The following is a 23,871-nucleotide window of genomic DNA, read 5'->3' on the forward strand; positions in this document are numbered from 1 at the left end:
GCTTTAACAGCAACCAAAACGATGAGAGTGTCCAAACAAACCCCTCTGCCAAATCCCTCAGGCTGGAGTCAAACTCAGCTTTACCAACAGGTACCTGGGCTGACATAGTGACTGATGACTGTTTGGATCCTCTGAAGTCTGATATGGTGAACAAAGAGCCAGAAGATTCAGGAGAAAGCACCAGGACCAGATCTCAAAGTGTGCAGGACAATCCCTGTGAGGAAGAGGAGTTCAGACCTTCATCTGAAATGATCAAGATCTGGCAGACGATGGAGCAAGAAATCAACAGAAGTGAAGACAGAGGGTGTGATCGATCTCGAGAAGCTCAAAGAAAATCCAGAGCGACTCATGACAACCTGTCTGAGACGCCGAAGACCCAAAATAAAATCTGTGACCGAGACAGTGGAGCATCTGACCTTAGCACCATCACAGAGGAATCCACGAGTCCTTCGCCCCTAAAGCACAAAGTCCCTGGTGTGAACCACACAGGAAATCTGAAAGACTCTCTGAGGACATTCAGGGAAGAGGCTGCCATCTTCAGAGCTCCGGTTCCTCGGGTCGCACAGCTAAGGGCAGAGGTAGAGGGGGAAAGACCCGGCAAGGATTTAGACCAGCTGGATGAAACAGACAAAACAAACAGCAAAGTTCTCCATCTAGCTCGACAGTACAGCCAGCGTCTTAAAACGACCACTCCAGTGGTCCGACAGAGAAGTCAGGGCCTGCTGATTGGCAAGAAGAGCTTACCCTGCGTGTTGGAAGAGAAGGAAAATGCAGGAACTGTGACGTCCTGTTTACCTAAAGGTTTGTTTCTCCTTACCCTACTGCATCGATGATGAACAGGGTCAGATCATCTGTCCTTCTAAAGATGGTTTATTACAACTCTAGTCTTTCAGGGGGGTTAGGCCCATCACTTCTTTCAGTTTTAATTAGTAATATATTTAAAAATATATCAAACAACCAAACAGAATGTATCCTAAATAAGACTAAAACAATGTGTTGGTATTTTGAATTAAGGACTTGTTTTTGTTTTGCAGGTAAACCCAACCTGACTCTGCCACTGGTTTCTCATAGCCAAGCATCCTCTCTACCGTTGAGCCCAGTAGACCAGATCCAGTCTCCTTCCCCTGGACTCACCTGTAGTTCAGTGGGTAGTTCCAGGGTGGTGTCCCCGGGCAGGGCTCGGTCCCACAGCCCCCCCAGCCCTACCCCTCCCACCGAGAACTTCAACTGGCCTGACGTCCGGGAACTCCGCTCCAAATACTCCAATCCTGCTAGACCCCAAAAGAGTACCGTCAGCCGGAGTCGCTCTATCCCGGAGAAGATGTCTGATGGTGGACTGAGGAGGCATTCCAGCTGCTCCTCCAGCCTCCCCCGCATGGATGAGGCTTCTTGTGAGGTTCCTTCTCACAAGCCTTGTGGCAGCTGGGACGCTGGTCGAGAGGAACGCACCAAAAGGCTTCTCAGAGCCAATTCTCTGGACCCTCGACTGAGTGCAGAACAAATGACTGAGCTGCAGAAGCTAAAGGACCAGGTGGCTAACGATAATGACGATGGTTACTACATTGCGGCTGAGGCGGTGCTACCAAATGATCCAGAACACAAGATCATCGTTATGGAGAAACTTCCAGATCTGGAGTCAGAACCTGAGTCAGAACCTGAGTCAGAAACAGCCAAAAAAGAGTCCAAAAAAGAAGCTGAAGAGGAGGACGACAGCTACATCCAAATTCGTTCACCGACCAGCAGGGAGAAGATCTCCATCATGGCCGTCATAGACCGCTGCCGGGCCTATCAGGAGTCTGACGAATATAAACAGAGGGAGGAAGTGAGAGCTAAAACTGAGCCCACAAGGCCTCAAGAGCTTGACATCAGCGTGGCATCCACCAAAGATCAGGACGTTGAATCCCAGAAAACAAGCTCAAACTCAGGGCTGAAGGTAGAGGCTGGTCAGCAGAGCATCGTGAAAAACCTGAGGGACAAGTTTCAGAACCTCAGCTGAAAAGAAGAAAACCAAAGACATGTAAATTGAGGACTGAACTGTTTGAACTCTTTAAGTGGTCAACAGTGAGCCTGTCAGCTTATTCCCTTTGTAGACTTTGTACAACTAGAGAGGACGGTTTCTGCTTTCCGGAAGGTTTTTATGTGTAATTATTCCAAATGTTATTTTGGATTATAAAACGGTCAAGAAGAAAACTGTCAGCTTGTCATCATCAATAGAGAACATTTTTTTTAAGCAATGACGTTGATTATATAACAAAGAGCATAAAGACAGAATATCTTTTTATGGACTGATCCAAAAACAACTTTCAATAGATCCTGTGTCCTCTTCATTTTGTAGATAATCATGTAAAAACAAATCTTATGTCTTTAAAATGTCCTCACTCTTAATATTGGTCAAAGCACCTTTTTGTACAGCATGTAATGATATGTTGCAGTTTCAGTTCTGGGAGTTTTTCCCCCCTCAGTCGTTGTCCATGAAAAGAGCTTTAAGCAGCCGTTAGTCTGGTTTTTACAGTCGTCTTTTCTTTGCAGTTCTAAAAGCTTTACATCAGAGCCACAGCAAAGATTGTGATTCTCCAATGAATAACTGCTACAAGAGAACTAACGTTCTTTATTCTGCTGAACAACTTTTCTGTTCTTTTTAAAGGAACAGTCCAACATTTAAATCAATCACTGTCTTCTCTGCACTCAGGTGGATCATTGTCATCTCAGTGTGACAGCACAGAAGTTTAGCCGAGCTTAGCACAAAGACTGAAAGCAGGAGGAGCTGTTAGCCTAGCATCAGAAACCTTCAGACGTCTCTGGAGCTGAACATGTTTTTATCCTGAGTTAAACCATGCGACAGTGTAAGTAGTGAATTAATATCTTAGTGCGCTTCTTTCAGGTCAATGCTCTAAATTATCTGAACTTATATCATTCATAATAATAAAGGACAACATCATATAAACACTACATAATTATCTGTAAATAATCTACTAAATAAATAATTATCTATAATTAATCTGCAATGATGAGATTACCTCTTCAGGTGTGACTCTGTACATTTTGTGAATCATATCAAACGTTAACTCAAAAGTAACAAACAAAGGTAACTTTTGAAAAGTGTCAGTTTGTCTTTTAATAAATATTAAATATTTTATTTCAGGCATGTCAGATTTGATCATCAGCAGTAACTAAGTTGTTTCTACGTCACAAACACAGGAAGTGATGTCAGCGTGTTGCTGTTCTGAGCAGAGGAAACAGGTCGAGGCATTAGGAGAGGAATAACATTTTTCTGTCAATGGTGTTAGCTTCAGTTAGCATTTTGCTAACACTTGTTCTCGTCAGTAGCTCGTTAGCTCACGAGAATAAATCAGATCTACTGTAGGCTTCTCTTGTTTTATGAAAATAATTCATTTTTCAAGATCAACATTTCAGTCTCACAGAGTCCGAATGTTCTTATAGGAACAAATCAGCTTCACTAGGAGAGAAATAAAGGATTCATCAATAAATGAGCTTTAACGTTTTCCCCTCAGCACTTTTGACTTAAAGATAAAAACAAATCTTGTCGACGCTTTTATATACATCATTGATTTCAAATAAAGCAATTAAAGATGGTTTTATTCTGAGCATACTAATTATAATTCATACATTATACATAACATAGTTTATTGAAATTATTGGATGTATTTCTTTTTTTGTGCCTTTTAGTTTATTTATGTAAAGTTTATTTAAACATATTTACTTTGTTCTTTATTTATTCCCTGATGAGTCAACACACAACAGTTACCTGAATTAGAATGTAAATGTTTTATTTGTCCACATCGCTGTCACACTGTGGATCACTTTGAGTCACTGCAGATCTCTGTGGATCACTGCAGATCTCTGTGGATCACTGCAGATCTATGTGGATCACTTTGAGTCACTGCAGATCTCTGTGGATCACTGCAGATCTCTGTGGATCACTGCAGATCACTGTGGATCTCTGTGGATCACTTTGAATCACTGCAGATCTCTGTGGATCACTGCAGATCACTGTGGATCTCTGTGGATCACTTTGAGTCACTGCAGATCTCTGTGAATCACTGCAGATCTCTGTGGATCACTTTGAGTCACTGCAGATCTCTGTGGATCACTGCAGATCTATGTGGATCTCTGTGGATCACTGTGGATCTCTGTGGATCACTGCAGATCTATGTGGATCTCTGTGTATCACTGCAGATCTATGTGGATCTCTGTGGATCACTTTGAGTCACTGCAGATCTCTGTGGATCACTGCAGATCACTGTGGATCTCTGTGGATCACTGTGGATCTCTGTGGATCACTGCAGATCTATGTGGATCTCTGTGGATCACTGCGGATCTCTGTGGATCACTGCAGATCTATGTGGATTTCTGTGGATCACTGCAGATCTATGTGGATCTCTGTGGATCACTGTGGATCTCTGTGGATCACTTTGAGTCACTGCAGATCTATGTGGATCACTGCAGATCTCTGTGGATCACTGCAGATCACTGTGGATCTCTGTGGATCACTTTGAATCACTGCAGATCTCTGTGGATCACTGCAGATCACTGTGGATCTCTGTGGATCTCTGTGGATCACTTTGAGTCACTGCAGATCTCTGTGGATCACTGCAGATCTATGTGGATCTCTGTGGATCACTGTGGATCTCTGTGGATCACTGCAGATCTATGTGGATCTCTGTGGATCACTGCAGATCTCTGTGGATCACTGCAGATCTCTGTGGATCTCTGTGGATCACTGTGGATCACTGCAGATCTCTGTGGATCACTGCAGATCTATGTGGATCACTGCAGATCTCTGTGGATCTCTGTGGATCACTGTGGATCTCTGTGGATCACTTTGAGTCACTGCAGATCACTTTGGCAGATGTGGGACTTGAACCTGTGACTGTCCTGTAACTACCGGTCCACCCTGCTCATCATGCTCCTCTGTCAGTCGCTCGCTGTTAGCTTCCTGTACCTGCTCTTTATCTCACCTGATGTGAGTAGAAACACACTTCCTGTGTGTAACTGTGGTTTCATGTGTGTGTGTTTGTACAGATGTGTTTATATGAGAGGACCACTGTTCTGTTTCCATTAAAATCCCATGTACAGGATCAGCATACTGTGTGTGTCTGTGTGTCATTTTATTTCTTTTATTTTTTTATTTATTTGTTAGGGACAGTGCACATTAATAAACAGCTGTAAAAATGCCAGATTATGGCAGAAGTGCTAGTTTCCATCTGTTGTCCCTAGGCAGGTAAGAGAAAGACAAATTACAAATAAAATACAAATACAAAGGCACAAGTGACACAAGACAATAATAGAGGTTAAAGGTTAAAGGTGGTCTCAGACTTAGTTTTCTTTTATCCACTGTTTGAGGTGTGTTTTGAAGGTTGCATATGTTTGTGAGTCTCTTATTGTGAGTGGGAGAATATTCTAATATTTAGCTCCTTTGACTGACAGAACAGTTTGTCTGAATGTAGTGCGTCTGTGTGGGGCCTCACAGTCTCCTCGGGCTGTGGCCCCTGGTGCCGATCCCACTGGCAGACTTCAGCTTTATAAAGTCCTTCAAAGGAGGAGGAGCAAGTCTGTGCAAAATTTTATATATAAAACATTCATTTTTAAAATGAACAAAATTATGAAAATTTAGTAAATGATGTTTATCTAAAATCGTGCAATGGTGAAACGAAAATGGCTTTTTGTCTAAGAGTTTTATGGCCTTTTTAAAAATAGATTGTATTGGTTCAAGTGTTGTGCCAGCGGAAAGTGACCATGTGGTTATACAGTATTCAATATATGAAAAAATCATCGAGTGTAAAAACATTCGAGCAGCATTTATATTCATGAAGGATCTTACCTGTCTAAAATTGTTTATATTAAAATTTACCGTCTTTGTTAATTGTTTGATGTGTTTTTTAAATGTTAATGTTGGGTCCAATGTTAGGCCTAAATATTTAAACTCATTAGCTAGACTAAGCTCTACACCTTCCAGGTAAACGCCGGACTGCTGAAGGCTGGTTGGCTGTTTAGTGAACATCATGCAGACCGTTTTCTTTGTGTTTAATTGAAGACATGAATCTTTGACCCAGCTTTGCACTTGGGTCATGGCTGTTTTTAAAATTTGTGAGACTCCATGAGTATTTCTTCCCTGTGTAAAAACAACGGCATCACCAGCATACATTTGAATGTTTACATTTTTACACACTTCCGGAAGGTCATTTATATAAATAGTAAATAAAATAGGTCCCAAAATACTGCCTTGTGGGACCCCTGTTGGACAGTCAAGGTAAGAGGATTTGGTGCCAGAGATGGACACACATTGTTTTCTAATTGATAAGTATGATTCAAACCAGAGTAGTGCTTCCTGTGAAAAATTGTAACAAGTTAATTTTGAGATAAGAACACTATAGTTGATGGTATCAAAAGCCTTCTTGAGGTCCAGAAATACAACACCTACACAGGCATTTCTATCAAGAAGGCTTTTGATTTTTTCAACAAAAATTCAGTTTGCAGACTCTGTAGAATGGTGGTTACGAAACCCAAACTGCATCGGATGCAGGGGTGTGTGGCCATTATTTAAGTGTATATTCAGTTGTTTTGCGACCCACTTCTCTGCTATTTTGGAGATTACGGGTAGAATACTGATAGGTCAGTAATTTGCCATTTCTGTTTTATCACCAGATTTAAAAATTGGGGTGATAACAGCTTCCACGCTGAGGGCACTACACTTTGTCTAAGGATAAATTAAACAGATGTGTAATTGGTAAGATTAATGATTCTTTATACATTTTAAAAAATGTGTGTCGAGTCCAGACACATCTTTGGATTTTGACCGTTTGAGGGAGTTAATAATATTCATCACCTCTACTTCAGATATTTCCGCTATCTTAAAAGCCGCATGATTGGGACTAGGAAGGTTATGTATACAGTTAGGGCGGGTAAACTGTTGTGTTATCTAGTTAACCAAATTCATAAAGTATTTGTTCATTTCAGTGGCTATAGTTGAGGGATTTTGCACAGGTATGTTGTTAAGTTTTATTTCAAAATTATCAGTGCCATTTTTAGGTTGCCTACCAATTAATTTATTAATATTTTGCCATATAACTTTGTTATTTCCTTTTGCATCTTCAATAATGGTCATGAAGAAATTTGCCTTCGCCCTCCACATTGTGCTTATTACTTTATTTCTAATTAAGGTAAATCTCTGTCTGTCTGTGGTCAGACCTTCTTTGTTTTCCCTTTCTCAGAAATGGAGACATTATTTATATCACAACCATTTTCTATATTTTCACTCATGAGAGTTTCACTCCAGTCACTCTCTTTGAGCGCTGCGTCCAGACATGGAATTTGGTTTCGTGGAATGAACTCATGACAACGTCTAGTTGTGTGTTGAGTTGGGAAATCTTTTTTTTGAGAGTTTTTGTGAGAACAAAATCATATTATGATCTGAGATTCCTGTTAGTAGATTGTAGGTTTTTTTTTATTCTTTCAGGATGATTTGTAAATAATAAGTCTATTCTGGTTGAGGAACAAGCAGTTATTCTGGTGGGTTTATCTATTATTTGTTTAAGTTTTATTTGTTGAAGATTAAATTGGTCAGCAATTTGCTTGAGATTTTTTCTATCCTTCTTATCATCCCAGTTAATATTCAAGTCACCCATGATAATCAACTCTTTGTCTAAGTTACAATAGTCCAGAAGAAGTTTCAGTTGATCATAAAAATCTGTCTTTGCAGATGGCTTCCGGTAAATACAAATTGTTCACGTACTTAAGTTACTCTCCCTCTGGTCTCCCTCTGCCACCTGAGAACAATCTGTGAACCTGAGAAAGCTACATGGGAAACATGTTGTTTGCTCACAATAAAGTGATAAATGAGTTTCCTCTGAAGGGCTCAGCCTTAGAGAGAGGGTGAAGAGCTCGGAGTAGAGTCCCTACTCCTTCACATGGAAAGGAGCCAGTTGAGGTGGTTCGGGTATCTGATTAGGATCCTCCTGGACTCCTCCTATTGGAGGCTTTCCAGACATGTCCAACAGGGAGGAGACCCTGGGGTAGACCCAGTTAAAGGATGTATAATTAGGAAACAGACACTTCAACATTTTTCATTAACCACTAGGGATGATAACAGTTAATCAACGATCGATTGATTGGTCGTTAAGAATTTGCTCGAGGTGGAAATATTAACTCGATTTACTGATTTGAAATATCAAGAACGTGTCTCATTTTAACCCCCTTTTTATCAGTGCAATGGTGTATTTACAAAGTAGGCTGTATATGTTGTAACGATGCTGGACCCTCGACACAAACATCTGAGTTTTTTAAGAAACGCAAAGAGACTACGGTGCTGGTTACGACAGAGACGCACCGTCTCACTGGGCGCTGCAGCCGTGCATCAGCCCACCATCAGCATGGATACGGAGGTGGATAACTTTTTGTGGCACATTCCCCCACCTTTGGATACAAAACCGACAGACTAGTGGAAAGTAAATGCAGAGAGATTTCCCTGACTAGCAAAGCTGGCACCCGCAACATCAGTGCCATCCGAGCGGGTATTTTCAGCCGCTGCTTGTGACCAGGCAGCGCTCCCGTCTGACCCCCGATGGGGTCTTTTTTAGTAGAGTTCACAAAGTGTAATTTGGTCTTCAGTTTATTTTAGATTTGATATTTACGCATGCAATGCTCTGGATAAAAAGATGGCTACATAGCGGAGATTTTTTTTGAGGGTGCACACTATTCAATAAACTTTATACAGTCAACCTTAATAACATTTTAAATATATAGAGGGCAGACATATCAATGTAATATCCACTGACTGCTGTAATATCCACTGACTGCTTATTTATTGTCCATGGGACTTTTACTGATTTTAGTCTCTTTTTAAATTGTATTTATTGTAGGCTGGCTAAATGTTTGTCTCACTGCAAAGACAAACATTGAACCTAGCTTGTCCTCTAAAAAGGTTCGTCATTATGAACATGTAATACAGGCGTGACATTTTTTGTCTAATCAGAAATTATGATTATTTGAGAAAAATAACAAACAAGCCATTAAATTACAAACAAACGTTCAACTCAGAGTAACTACACCTGAGCGTTTAAGTGTTACAGTAAAGTGGAATGTAATTAATCTTCAAAAGGTGAAAGTATGAAAATGTGTTTGTTAGTTCTCAGTAGAGCTGACCGTATTAAATAAACCTGTTTTATCCTCAGTCAGTTTAAGGATCATAAAACAATGAAAACCTGCAGCACCTGAGTTTGAATGTCAGATTACAGTATCAAAGGTTACTTTAATTGAGTCTTTGAGACACTGGTGCAGATTTTATTATCTGAGTGTTGGTACCTGTATAAAGGTGAGACAGTTACAGATGAATAGGTTATAAAAAATATTGAATGTTGAAGGTCAATGCAATGTGTTGTTAATTTATAAACACTAATATCTTGTCACTAATATTAGTGCATATGGCACACATTTTATGTAAGACAGTCTCTGTCTTGACACATTTTGGAATTTCCCTTTTATTTTTTTAATAGATCAATAGAACCCTGAGAAACATGTTTACTACCCTCTGAAGTCACTAAGGACAAAAATGTCCACTTACAAAAAACTGATATAAAAATAGAACAGATTTTCTTTCTACTTTTTTCTGCTTAAATCTCTTAAATAACTTCAGCCCTGCTCAAAACTACCAAACATTCAATCATTTTTAGGAATTTAACCCTTTAAATGTCAGAATCATGTAATCAAACTGGGATTGATAATTATTCAAGATTTGGTAGTTTTGAGCAGGGCTGAAGTTGTTTAAGAGATTTATGCAGAAAAAAGTAGAAAGAAAATCAATCTGTTCTATTTTTTTTTTTGGAAGTGGACATTTTTGTCCTTAGTGACTTCAGAGGGTAATAAATTAAACTGATGCCTGAGGGTTAATGTGCTGATTGTTGATAAATACAGTATGCAGACACGGTGAGAGAGAACAGGGAAAAGTCGAAACCACCATTTGACCGGATTCCGTACCTTCCCGAACATAAAGACTTGATCCATATCGACCGTGGATATTAAGGTCCATACAGAACACGGGCTGTGTTGAGCTAAAAGTAAATTGGCGCGCGGGATGGCTGGCGTTCCGGTGTGTGTGTGTGTGTGTGTGTGTGTGTGTGTGTGTGTGTGTGTCCACTCGCGCCTGCAACATGCCAACAGAAGAGGAGCAGCAGCGTGAAGCTGCATGTACACCAAATGTGCATAAAACTCATCATATTTTTTTATAAAAACCCTTGGTATGAAAACGAAGGGTTTTTTAATACATCACACCCGTGCTGAGGCAAATCCCACGATATTCTGTTCACAGTTAATTATATTTACATTGTAAAACTCTGTGAGTCCGTCCATGTTTTGCGCATCACTGAAATCATATATGGGACCTAAAATAACATTAAAACCTGAAGTCCAAGTGAAGTCACGAGTCATTGGTGTTGAAGTCCAAGCCGAGTAGCAAGTCTTTCATCAAATCTGTGACTCGAGTCCACACCTCGATGATAATGAGCTGATTTGTTTATTTTATTTAGTGGAGTTTAAATTTTGCAGAAAGTTTTCTGTTAAAAAGTTCACAAGTTGACTTTGTGTGTTAAACCCGCTCAGCAGCAAAATCCTGGAAGTTTTGTTTGAAGCCATAACACAAACATTGGGTAAATGCATAGAACAAATCAATGAGTGGACGAGCAAAAATGTTCTCCAGCTAAACAAAGACCAAACTGAGGTTGTTGTTTTTGGAGCAAAGGAAGAGCAACTAAGAGTCAGCACGCAGCTTAAGTCAGTAAAAGTGCAAACCACAGACCAGGCAAGAGTCCTCAAAACCAAGAAAATGGATCACATCAGTCCAGTTCTGAGCTCTGTTCACTGGCTCCCAGTCTGTCAGAGAATAGTGCTGCTGGTTTATAAAGGGCTGAATAGTGTAGGCCCAAAATACATTAGTGACCTTATATCTGGAACAAACTCCCAGAAAACTGCAGATCTGCTTAAAGTATCACTTCTTTAAACTCCAGGTTGAAGACTCACCTGTTTACAGCTGCCTTTCAGTAAACAATTTTAATACATTTAAAAAAGATTTTAAACTATATCTTTGCACTGTAATGTTTACGCTTATTATTTCAATTTCTTTTATAAAACTCTTCTTATATTTTAGCTTCTTTTTTATACACAATTAATCTTGCCTGTGATACTTAATGGTTTATTTAAGTACATTTTTAAATGTTCTATTGTGATGTTTCTTTTCCCTTGTTCCTGAAATGTGATATATAAATAAACTTGCCTTTTACATCTTCAGTTTTTAAACAGAAGCAAACTATAAAGAAGGTTGGGGCTCTGCTATGAATCAGTCTGAGGACAGAGACGAGGGAGCCCCTCCCTCTAAATCCACTCTGTGGGGGGAACATGAAGACCAGACCAGGTGAGGATCTCTAACTGTCCACGACTCTTCTCCACATCAGAGCTCAGAACTCACATTAGACAGATGTAAAATATGGAATGCCCTACATGAATTAATCAGAAGAAGAGCTAAATCAACAACATCCTTCTTGGAAGCAGAAGGAATTTTTCTTTTAAAACAATTGATTTTTCAAATTATTTGAGTATATGTTTTAACAATAACATTTAAAAATTGCAAGATGGCATGGACAAATGAAAATGACATTTCTAGTAGGTTAATAAAATAAAAAATGAGTAACAAATCATGTAAATTTCAACTTTAAAATGTTGGCATTAGTACAATAACACATTTGTTGCTGACAAGTGAGGAACAACCCTCAGGTGTTTACAACCTTGGTGAAACTACTGAAACCAGTTGCTGATGTGATTGCTCTTCCCATTTCAATTTAAGTTCAGAAAAATAAGTTTGTCCTTCAAAAGGGAAAATAGCTCAAATTATACCACTTGCAATAAATAGTAAATAACCATTCTCTGGTAAACATAGTAGACCAATAAGTTTTCTACCCACCTGGAGTAAAATTACAGAGAAAATAGTCTGAGCAAATTCAGACTTATATCTCTAAAAATGGTTTGAGCACTGTAAAAGGGGGCACTCTACAACCTCAGTGACTAAATCTTTAATTATTATTGTTGAGTTGTTATGGTTTAGAAGAACCTGCTGTTGCATTGATTAAAAGTTACCTCACCAAGAGGGAAGATACTGTACATTTTAATTGTAGTTCTTTTGAAGTAAGAGCTATGAGTTGTGGAGTGCTACAAGGAAGTTGTTTGTTGTTGTTTAGGCTTTTATTTTCAATGAAATTATTTACCTTTAATTTTAGATCATGCCACCATTGCAACATAAGCAGATGATTCTACAGTGTATACATCGGCACAAACACGTAGAACTTTGCATGATCTTGGACAAGGAATTAAAATTAATTGAAAAATGGGTTACAGTCAAGAAACTGGTTATTAATACAGCAAAGAAAACATTTTTGGTACTAGGCTCAACATATTTGTTAAAAGAAACACCCAGTTTACACTTAGCTATTGGTGGTACAGCTATTGAACAGGCAACAGAAGTTATTGGGGATTACTATTGATTGTAAAAAATTCTTGGAACAACCAAACTGACCAAAGGTGAGAAACATGTGCAGAATCATAGCTGCTGTAAGGCACTTCAGGAAGTTCATGCATGAGATTAGGCAGGTTAAGATTGTATTTATACACAAGAAATTGTATAGGATATATTTTCCTGTGATCTAGTTGATGGGTACTACTAAATTATAAGTGAAAAAAAAACGTATGTTGAGCTACTGTATGTATAAGACAGTTTTCAGTTTGTGTTGTTTGATATTAGTTGTTAAATAAACAAACAAGCAAAATATAACTACAGCTTCATTATTCACAATCGATGCTCTCTCTCTCTGTGTGTTGAAGTCCAAAGCAGCAGAACAGACCACACTCCGCTCAACCTGGACATGAAGATGAACCTCCACCGAAAGAATCTCATGATTTCAAAGATGGACAACAGCATGCCAAAAAAATGTAAGAATGTAATGTAGGGTTTTCACATTGTTAATAAACTTTTAAAAGAAGAGTTCAAACTAAAGTTTGACCTCTAGGGAGCATTAGAACTCGTTTCTGTGTAAATCTCAATTTCACCTCATATTTAGAACATTTTTATAATTCTTTATATTAGAATCTGAACTTGGTTGAAGTCATTCCACCATCATGTTTCACATTAGGAGCTCTGGGTGTGTTGTATTGAAGTCCAATGTTTAAGTTTTAAACTAATCTTGTCTAATCTATTCTGTTTCAATCAGGATCCATCCAAAGACTCCAGATTCTCCTGAGCCCAGCTGTGTGTCCATGAAGAGTGACAAGTCTATGAATCTACCCATTCATTTCAAACATGAGCACCCCTCAGCTAACCCAAGGTACAACAAAGTCATAGCCTCCATTTGCTTGTTATACATCTCCTTAACTAACTTAAATCTTTTGACAACACAGACGGGCTTGAACATTTCTCATTTCTTTAACCTCTTTTTAGAAATGAAAACTTTACAGAAAAGAGACAAACTTATTTTCTGACTGACTGTGAGTCCTGCAGTACCTCTGAACACCATAGGAGGGCACTGCAGGACGAACACTGACCCTCTGAACTTACAGTAACACTATGGATCACATCAACATTATCTCACATCCCTTCCACTATTCAGCTTTCTGCTTCAGGCTGACCATATTTGATCCCAGCAATGTAACTACAACAAACCAAAAAATACATCACGTTTTATTTGCTCTCCTCACAATCCTTGTCCAGAAGAAAATGTTTCAGGAATGTAGCGACTTTCCGGAACCACGGAGGTTGTAAAGGAGGCCATACTAAATATTAAGATTTGTGGTTATTTTGTGTGAAAAAAATAACTATTTAGTTGTTTCAGTTTATTTGCCAGATAAACAATAACATGTTTGGTTTTTAATACATTTTTGAAAGATTTCTAAAATATTTATGTTTTCTAGTTTTTCTGACAGGTGGTCTAATACATTTGTGAAGCACTGTATGTGTGTGGTCTGGATGAGAAAACAAAAGGATGCCACATACCATCATCAAACAAAGTAGCAAAATATCTTAAACATACATGGCCGTGACATCACACCAGTAAATACAGGAGCTTTTATGAACTACCTTACAACTACACCAGAAGAAGATACACTCTGCATTTTAAGTTACAACATAAACATAATTCCACTCAAAAGAATGCATTTATCGCTGTTAACACAGTTCAAGCTCCTTAATTCACAGAATGCAATGGCTAAACTAGCATTAGCAGGTAATGTGCTTGTTAGCTTAGCTCAGCATAACTTAAACAGCCAAATAACTAGAACATGAATGCAGAGATACAGCACACAACTGACACCATTTGGTGAGTAAATCCACTCTGCTCTTAGTTCTGTCGATGAACCTCCTGCTGTGCTCGTTTACTCACTGCACTCATGTGCCTTCCTGCCTTTTAAGGCGTAGTGTGCACTTCGCCAATAAAGGGCGTTGCGGCCACACTTGACAGCCTTTCCAATCATGATGATGTCAGGAATTGTCCACAAAAGAAACTCCACAATCTTCAAGATTTAAGTTTTAAACTAATCTTGTCTACTCTATTCTTTGTTTCAATCAGGATCCATCCAAAGACTCCAGATTCTCCTGCACCCAGCTGTGTTTCCATGAAGAGTGACAAGTCTATGAATCTACCCATTCATTTCAAACATGAGCACCCCTCAGCTAACCCAAGGTACAACAAAGTCAAAGAAAAACTTTACTGAAGACAAATAAACTGATAAAAGAAGACAGTCTTCTTTTCACCATCTGCTTCTATAACAATGACTTCTGACACCGAGTCCTGCAGTACCTCTGAACACCACAGGAGGACACTGCAGACAGAACACTGCTTCAACACTATGGATCACATCAAGAAGATCTCACATCCCATCTACTATTCAGTAAACGTGGCCAACTAATGTTGATTAGGGGACAAATGCGTGTTAGCTGTTTAGCTAGTTAGCTTGTTGTTAAAGGTACAATATAAAAATATTTAATAATTTTTCAAGCAGATATCAAATGTACCCTCACTAAATATATTGTTTTAAGGAATGGCTTTCTAAAAGGAGAGTGAAGTCAAGCTAGCTATGGGTTTGTTGTTCTCAGCTCTGTGTTCACACTGACAGGACAACACTTCCTTCAGCTTGTTTATTTCACTCTGAGGATCAAACATGTTTCACACATGTTCTTGTTTCACGTCAACCCGTCCTTCTCTAACCGTTAACCCTGCCACTACGTGAGAGAATAGAGTTGGCCCCGCCCACTCAGGGATGCTGTTTGTAGAGAAAAAATTGCAGTTTCATCGCAAGTGTGCAATTCAAGGAGAACAGCCAGACTTTCCAACCAACAGTAAATACTTTTCTGGTCTAAAATACTTCAAAGAAATTAGAATAAAATCATCTTTGGGCTTCATATCTGAATGAAGATCAGTCCTACCAACGGCTGTACCTGGCCAGACTACTGAGGGAGGGGTGGGGGAGGACAGTGGAGGCAAGTTTTGTTTTGGTTTGAGAGATGCTTTAGTGTGACATCTACTGGATATCTGATCTGAAAGTTGGACGTTATACTTTTGTGTTTAGCTTTGTGCTAAATACTGTACTTAAGGCACTGAGCTAATTGAAATATCTCCTGTCACCAAGTTCCATTCTATTAACTGGAGTTGTGAACATTTCTCTTTCATTTGAGCCTTATATTATTGTGACAGAGCGGCTCTGTCAATGACTACAGGTAGCGCACACGTTGACTATTATAGAGGCCCCATTTTGTGCGTACGAAACGGTTATAAATTCGACCCCTGGTCTCCACACGCCCATTAATGAAGGTTAAATCTTCATGCTACAGAAACTGACTTTTTCATGCTGTGCTTCTACCAGAATTATTTCTTAAAGCAAAACTTCTGTGAGTTTTCTCCACAGAGTTCATCAGCAGGACTTTGAGGCTCCCAGTGGTCAGACCAGCCTGGACTCCATATTAATGGTGTGTAAATGAACAAACACACATCTTTTCATTATACAGTCCACTGACCATCACTGAACCACTATTGTGATCCATTTTCATGCTGTAATCTGCAGACCAGGAGGTTTCTGTCTGTCACAGATGATTCATTGTAGAATTTTACAAAATATAAATTATGTTCTGTTCCAGCTGCTGGAGGAGAACATTGTCAGTTATGTGAAAAATGAGCTGAAGAGAGTCCAGAGAGTTCTGAGTCCAGATTACCCAGAATGCTTAGAGAGTCAGACTGAGAATGAGGAGGTGTTGGACAGTGAGGAGGAGGAGCAGAGGAGGAGCAGCAGAGAGGCTTTTCTGAAGATCACTCTGCACTTCCTGAGGAGAATGAAGCAGGAGAAGCTGGCTGACTGCCTGCAGAGCAGTAAGAGGATTTTAACAGATTTCACATGATGGAAAGAGGAAATGGAGGCAACATTGTTTACATTTAAAACTCAGCTGTTAATATGAAGAACATATTTATATCAGATCTATGAACTGAGAGAAACAGTTCATACTGATGGGCTGAAGAGATTTCAGAGAGAAAGAAAAGAAAAACCATGCTGAAGTCTCAAAGTTTAAATTGTTCTGATTGATTGCAGCTGATTAATTACATCTCTTATTTATTCATTCAGGAGCTGTAGCTTCAGAGTGCAGATGTAAACTGAAGTCTAATCTAAAGGAGAAGTTCCAGTGTGTGTTTGAGGGGATTGCTAAAGCAGGAAACCCAACCCTTCTGAAGCAGATCTACACAGAGCTCTACATCACAGAGGGAGGGACTGGAGAGGTCAATGATGAACACGAGGTCAGACAGATTGAAACAGCATCCAGGAAACCAGACAGACCAGAAACAACCATCAGACAAGAAGACATCTTTAAAGCCTCACCTGGAAGAGATGAACCAATCAGAACAGTGATGACAAAGGGAGTGGCTGGCATCGGGAAAACAGTCTTAACACAGAAGTTCACTCTGGACTGGGCTGAAGACAAAGCCAACCAGGACATACAGTTCACATTTCCATTCACTTTCAGAGAGCTGAATGTGCTGAAAGAGAAAAAGTTCAGCTTGGTGGAACTTGTTCATCACTTCTTTCCTGAAACCAAAGAAGCAGGAATCTGCAGGTTTGAAGAGTTCCAGGTTGTGTTCATCTTTGACGGTCTGGATGAGTGTCGACTTCCTCTGGACTTTAAAAACAACCAGACCCTGACTGATGTCACAGAGTCCACCTCAGTGGATGTGCTGCTGACAAACCTCATCAGGGGGAAACTGCTTCCCTCTGCTCACCTCTGGATAACCACACGACCTGCAGCAGCCAATCAGATCCCTCCTGAGTGTGTTGACATGGTGACAGAGGTCAGAGGGTTCACTGACCCACAGAAGAAGAAGTACTTCAGGAAGAGGTTCAGAGATAAGGAGCAGGCCAACAGAATCATCTCCCACATCAAGACATCCAGAAGCCTCCACATCATGTGCCACATCCCAGTCTTCTGCTGGATCACTGCTACAGTTCTGGAGGATGTGCTGAAGACCAGAGAGGGAGGAGAGCTGCCCAAGACCCTGACTGAGATGTACATCCACTTCCTGGTGGTTCAGTCCAAACTGAAGAACATCAAGTATGATGGAGGAGCTGAGACAGATCCACACTGGAGTCCAGAGAGCAGGAAGATGATTGAGTCTCTGGGAAAACTGGCTTTTGAGCAGCTGCAGAAAGGAAACCTGATCTTCTATGACTCAGACCTGACAGAGTGTGGCATTGATATCAGAGCAGCCTCAGTGTACTCAGGACTGTTCACACAGATCTTTAAAGAGGAGAGCGGACTGTACCAGACCAAAGTGTTCTGCTTCATCCATCTGAGTGTTCAGGAGTTTCTGGCTGCTCTTCATGTCTATCTGACCTTCAACAACTCTGGAGTCAATCTAATGTCAGAAGAAAAAACATCCAGGATGTCTCAAATCTTTGGAGACAGACATAAACTAAAACATCTCCACCAGAGTGCTGTGGACCAGGCCTTACAGAGTCCAAATGGACACCTGGACTTGTTCCTTCGCTTCCTCCTTGGTCTTTCTCTAGAGACCAATCAGAATCTCCTGAGAGGTCTTCTGACACAAACAGTAAGTGGCTCACAGACCAATCAGGAAACAGTCCAGTACATCAAGAAGAAGATCAGTGAGGATCTATCTGCAGAGAAAAGCATCAATCTGTTCCACTGTCTGAATGAACTGAATGATCGTTCTCTAGTGGAGGAGATCCAACAGTCCCTGAGTTCAGGACTTCTCTCCACAGATAAACTGTCTCCTGCTCAGTGGTCAGCTCTGGTCTTCATCTTACTGTCATCAGAAAAAGAACTGGATGAATTTGACCTGAAGAAATACTCTGCTTCAGAGGAGGCTCTTCTGAGGCTGCTGCCTGTGGTCAAAGCCTCCAACAAAGCTCTGTAGGTGGATTAATTAAATATTTATTTATATGTTCATGACGAATGAAATATTTTGTTTTTGCTCATCACTCATTCTTCCTCAGGTTGAGTGGCTGTAACCTCTCAGAGAGAAGCTGTGAAGCTTTGTCTTCAGTCCTCAGTTCCCAGTCCTCCAGTCTGAGAGAGCTGGACCTGAGTAACAACGACCTACAGGATTCAGGGGTGCAGTTGTTGTCTGCTGGACTAGAAACTCCACAATGTAGACTGGAGACTCTCAGGTCAGTATCCGTTGTTTGTTTAACACTTGTCTTAATCAGGGCTTCAGTGATTGTTTTTGTTTGTAATATACTGTATATTTCAATGTTAATGAAATGTTTGTGATTGATTATTATAGAAATGTAATTCCGGTTTTTAATCTTGGACTTCATTCATCATCAACCATTTTTAATGACGTTCAAATGCAAGTTTAATTTGAGTGATTAACCCGCTGACTGAAACAGTTTGAAACAATACTCACCATCTCCTTCTACCTGTCAGCTTACACAACTCTAAAGACTTCATTGGCTACAGAGCCATGTTAGGATATGGTCCTCAGCTCAGATGATCTTTAACTATATAAACTGAATATACATACTCAAAAGCTTCCTCCATCATACACCTGTTATCATGTATGGCAGCAGTATTGCATGTTTCTTGGCAGGTGACTCACAGACTTTATCATCCACAGCATCAGTTCACTGTGTACTCTGATAAATAGCTGCTCTAATGGGATAACATACATAATTTTATAAAATTTCATTGAAAGCAAGAAACTGTCCAGTTTTTGTTTTTGCATCAAGCGTCATTAAATTTCAATCACGATGAGTTTCAGTTTCATGTTTAAAGACCACACATCCTACAAACACTATTGCATATATGCACACATTGGCATCGCCATAGTGATGCTTAAATGTATATCACACAGACATAGTTTAAATTCTTCGTACCTTTAGGTCATAACAAGCGAAGATTCCCAACTTCTGTGGGATTTTTACACTGATATGATTTAGCTAACCATGTTTTTAAACTCTAGTCTGTCAGGCTGTCTGATCACAGAGGAAGGCTGTTCCTCTCTGGCCTCAGCTCTGAGGGCCAACCCCTCCCACCTCAGAGAGCTGGACCTGAGCTACAATCATCCAGGAGACTCAGGAGAGAAGTTCCTGCTGGCTGGACTGGAGGATCCACTCTGGAGACTGGACACTCTCAGGTATAAACAGATAACAGGAGCACTCCATCTAATGTGTATTAAACTGATTTTCTTAATGTCAAGATTATTAAGTTTACATTCATGAGCTGTGGTGAGTATGTGAAAATGGTAACTGCTGAGGTCATGTGGTTAAGTCCCGTAGCTCTGATACACTTCTGCCAATTTATGAGCAAATTCGGCTAAAGAAATACAGCGCCTTCTATCTCTCCTACCTGTATTCTGTGCCACCTCTCTCTTTTTGTTCAGCCTGTTTACTGATTAACGAAAAGCAGGAGCAGTTCGTGCGCTCTACATTTGTGAAAAATATTTTTATGAGATCTTTTTCTTAAAAGAAATATTTTAAATAAATAATAATAAGTATAGCAACATAAAAGGGTAAAATGCTGATACTAACTGGACTGAAAGAAACACCCCTTTCCGTCATGCGTAACGGCCCAGACCGTCTCCACACATCCAGACTAAGTGAAGGTTACAGACACCGGTGTTGAGCTCTGGCATCTCCCGACTTATTTTACCTCTGATTATTGTAAAAACAGTCATTTAAATTTAATATTTTTTATTTACATTTGGTTCATTTTTAGTTCACCCAGAGGTTAAAGTGTTTCAGCGCGACATCACTTCTAAATGCAGTAGCCTGCTGTTGTGCCTTTATCACCAGCTCTCATCTGACTGTAAAAATTTCACTATTACTAAACATTTCCTTCTTATCTGAAAACGATATCACAAACAGGCTGCCCGATCATACAGAGGTCCGCTGGTTTAACCATGGAGCAGCGCTAAAATGATTCCTTGAATTATGCACAGATTCACGGCGCATGAAAAGTCAGTGACAGAGTTAGATTACGATATTGCGGACACGTAGAAGAACGGACTGCCAGACTCATATCAAAAGTCGTTCAACTGAGTGTACTTAGTTGAAGAACGTGCACGCCACACGGAGCTGATCAGACTGCAGTGATCAACGCTGAAGGATAAATTCAAGTCTGTTGATTTGGAAACATTTGATGCCTGACGAGGGAGCAGGAGTCAGCAGGGCCTCTGATGAGGGCGCAGGAGTCGCCAGGTCCTCAGACAAGGGCGCAGGGGTCAGCAGAGACTAAATAGACATGGGGTAATCGGACACAGGTGAGACTAACAAGACACAGGTGAGGACAATCAGGGGCACACACAGAGGCAGGAATAAAATACAAGAAACACTGAGGAGAACTACAGACTAAATTATGAAACACTGAAGACACAAGAAAGTAGCAAAAACACACAAGAACACTAAAGACTAAACTATGAAACATTAAGACAAAAACGCACAAGGGAAACAAGCAACACTAGGATAAAGAACCACAAGGAAACCTAACCCTTCATGACAACTCTGTATATTAATGCACTGATCCCTGGGTTAGTAGAATAACCCTTGTCAAGGTTTCTATAACCCTGAACAGCGATATTAAAAATGTGAATATATGTGAGTAATCTCAAAAACATTTTAAAATAAAATATAAATATCATTGTTTTCTTCTGTATTGTGGTACATTTAATTATTTCCATGTTCCACAGATTTATGAACTCATCTTTAGTGAATGCCAAAAAATAATAAAAAATCTAAAAAATATATTCTTGAACATGTTGAACAGCAGTTAGGACTCATGTTGGACAGATAATCACTCTAACTGTGTTTCTTCCTCCAGGATGGACCATGGTGGAGAGCAGAGGTTAAAACCTGGCCTGAAGAAGTGTAAGTGTGGAATCAGTTTGACTCATGATGACCAAACAGCTGACTGTCAGGTGACAAAGAATGAAACCTTCAGGTGTGTCTGATGATAAACTCCTGCTTTGTGTCTTTTTATCTCCGTCAGATTTCTGTGAACTCACACTGGATCCAAACACAGCACACAGAAACCTCAAACTGTCTGACAACAACAGGGAGGTGACACGTGTGACAGAGGATCAGTCATACCCTGATCATCCAGACAGATTTTACAAATGGCCTCAGCTGCTGTGTAGAAATGGTCTGACTGGTCGCTGTTACTGGGAGGTTGATTGGAGAGGAGATGTTTATATATCAGTGTCTTACAGAGGAATCAAAAGGAAAGGAAACAGTGATGACTGTTTGTTTGGATGGAACGATCAGTCCTGGAGTCTGACCTGCTGTGATGAAGGTTTCTCTGTCCGTCACAATGGCAGTAAAACAGCTCTCCCTCTCTCCTCCTCCTCCTCTGTCTCTAACAGAGTAGCAGTGTATGTGGACTGTCATGCTGGCTCTCTGTCCTTCTACAGAGTCTTCTTGAACACCCTTATCCACCTCTACACCTTCAACACCACCTTCACTGAACCTCTGTATCCTGGGTTTACAATGTGGTCGCCTGGTTCTTCAGTGTCTCTGTGTTCTCTGTAGGAGTGATAGTCTCCTCCTCTCGACAAAAACCATTAAAAACTCACATCTTCTGGAATACCAGTCGTCACTGCAGTGAACCATTAAAGAGCTGCCGTCCAGATGAAATCATTTTCATCCTCGTCTTACAAAACTGATTCTGGCAATCTTCGTGAGGGATGCAAATCAAAGCTCACACTTTGAGTCTGATCGATCAACATGACTTTCACAGATCATTTCCTTTGTCTGTTTAAGAATAATGTAGACTACATACAGAAAATCAAAAAGATGCCAAATCTGTAGTTGATGCATCGCTGTAGACATTTTAGTAAAAGTCTCTGTCTCTCTGTCTCTCTCTCTTTAGCAAAATCATACTGTACAGGTTTGTTAAAATTAACTGTTTTTTTTTAAGAAAAAACAGCTGGAGAGGAGTTGATTCTGGTGATACCTGTCGCTGCTCTGACAGTGCTTCACTTCAGCACCAGGCGTTGTCTGCAGCGCAATTCTGTTCCGTGGCGGGAGTGTATGTCTCTGTCACTTATTGTCACAGCGTTGTTTTTAAGAAAATGGTCAAATGAGTAGAAGTCACATTATTACAGTGCAAAATCCTGCAGTTTGTTGAGTGTCCCTTGATGCTGACTCCAGAAGCAGAGGAAGTCACATACTACACTAAACAGGTGGAAAAAGCTGTTTTTACAGCATAAATTAACATGTTTTCAGTCTGGAACAAAACAAAATAACTCTGAATAATTATTGTCATCATGGGCACACACTGTAGTCTTTGCGGTGTGTTCAAGTGTAACTTTTTGACCAGGATGTGAGGCAATGTGAGGTGCACAGGCGGCTTGTCAGTTAATACATTTTTAATCTGTTAAATTCTTAACAGCGATTAATCATTAACATCCCTCATATGTACAATTTGTTATATTCTGGGGGCCTGATGGGAAGCTTTGCAGGGCCGGATGTGTCCCGTGGGCCACCATTTGATGATCACTGATGTACACGGATGTTAAAAGTCAACAATCATTCACAGCGCTGCTGGTGAACTGGTGCTATATAAATAAAGATCAACTGACTGATTGTATCGTGATGACATCACTCCCTCACCTGCCGTCTGTCCAACAGACACATTTTTAAACTCTTGGTTATTGTGTGTTTGAGGCCATGGCACTAATCTTTGGAATTCCCTGCCCATCTCTTTATGTTCTTCTGACTCTCTTGAGTCTTTCAAACTGCAGCTGAAAACATTGATGTTTAGACCGGCCTATGGGTGATCAGGTCCACCCAGTCTACCTACTGATCTGTTTTACTGTGCCAATTATTGCTCCTGGTCATAGCAGGATTTTATAATGTTGTTCATGAACTATTTGTTTATTTCTGTTTTTATTCTACTGTATGTTGTATTTTGTTGATGTGAAGCACGTTGTCTGTAAAAAGGATAAATAAACTTTACTTACTTTAAACTGCCTTTGGGTCCAGTAATATTTCAACTTTCAGTATCGTCATCAGTCTGTAATAACAAATAAAACACTATGAGGCACTGGTACATTAAAGGAGCAGGTCATAAATGTCTGCAGTCACTATACAGGATCAATTTAAATCACAGCACTCATTGGATCATTTTTTTTTTTTTTAAGATTTATTTTTGGGCTTTTTTATGCCTTTAATGGAGAGATAGGACAGTGGATAGAGCCGGAAATCAGGGAGAGAGAGAGGTGAAAGACATGCGAGAAGGAAGCCACAGGTGGGCTGTCAACCCAGGCCGCCCGCTTGAGACGACAGCCTCCATGCATGGGGCGCGCGCACTAACCACTGCGC

The 23,871-nt window shown here is 40.1% G+C and overlaps 2 protein-coding genes across 2 annotated transcripts in view; both read left to right on the forward strand.

The window, feature by feature from the left end:
• The window catches only part of LOC110003864 (uncharacterized), a 21,597-nt gene extending 16,492 nt beyond the window's left edge, over positions 1–5,105 (forward strand). The window contains exons 9-10 of the mRNA XM_065964091.1: positions 3–801; positions 1,035–5,105. Coding sequence (XP_065820163.1) covers positions 3–801; positions 1,035–1,996 — 1,761 coding nt within the window. The 3' untranslated portion in view covers positions 1,997–5,105. The remainder of the gene's footprint in view (positions 1–2; positions 802–1,034) is intronic.
• A 6,167-nt stretch (positions 5,106–11,272) lies between these two features.
• LOC110004346 (NLR family CARD domain-containing protein 3-like) lies at positions 11,273–23,520 on the forward strand. The gene is made up of 11 exons (XM_029282756.2): positions 11,273–11,422; positions 12,883–12,990; positions 13,269–13,382; positions 14,619–14,732; positions 15,955–16,015; positions 16,184–16,412; positions 16,663–18,463; positions 18,547–18,720; positions 19,515–19,688; positions 21,371–21,417; positions 21,539–23,520. Exons 1-11 carry the CDS (start codon positions 11,343–11,345, stop codon positions 22,075–22,077), a joined length of 3,441 nt encoding a protein of 1,146 aa, XP_029138589.2. The 5' UTR covers positions 11,273–11,342; the 3' UTR covers positions 22,078–23,520.
• Positions 23,521–23,871: the final 351 nt, after the last annotated feature.

This window comes from Labrus bergylta, chromosome 15, assembly GCF_963930695.1.
Source record: "Labrus bergylta chromosome 15, fLabBer1.1, whole genome shotgun sequence".
In the NCBI taxonomy this organism is placed as follows: Eukaryota; Metazoa; Chordata; class Actinopteri; order Labriformes; family Labridae; genus Labrus; species Labrus bergylta.

What these genes read in the sequence shown, in the direction of transcription:
- LOC110004346 (XM_029282756.2), top strand. Translation starts at nt 11,343, where the DNA reads ATGAATCAGTCTGAGGACAGAGACGAGGGAGCCCCTCCCTCTAAATCC. An exon ending in AAAGCCTCCAACAAAGCTCT is followed by an intron (nt 18,464 to 18,546) that starts GTAGGTGGATTA and finishes ATTCTTCCTCAG; the next exon opens with GTTGAGTGGCTGTAACCTCT. An exon ending in AAAACCTGGCCTGAAGAAGT is followed by an intron (nt 21,418 to 21,538) that starts GTAAGTGTGGAA and finishes TATCTCCGTCAG; the next exon opens with ATTTCTGTGAACTCACACTG.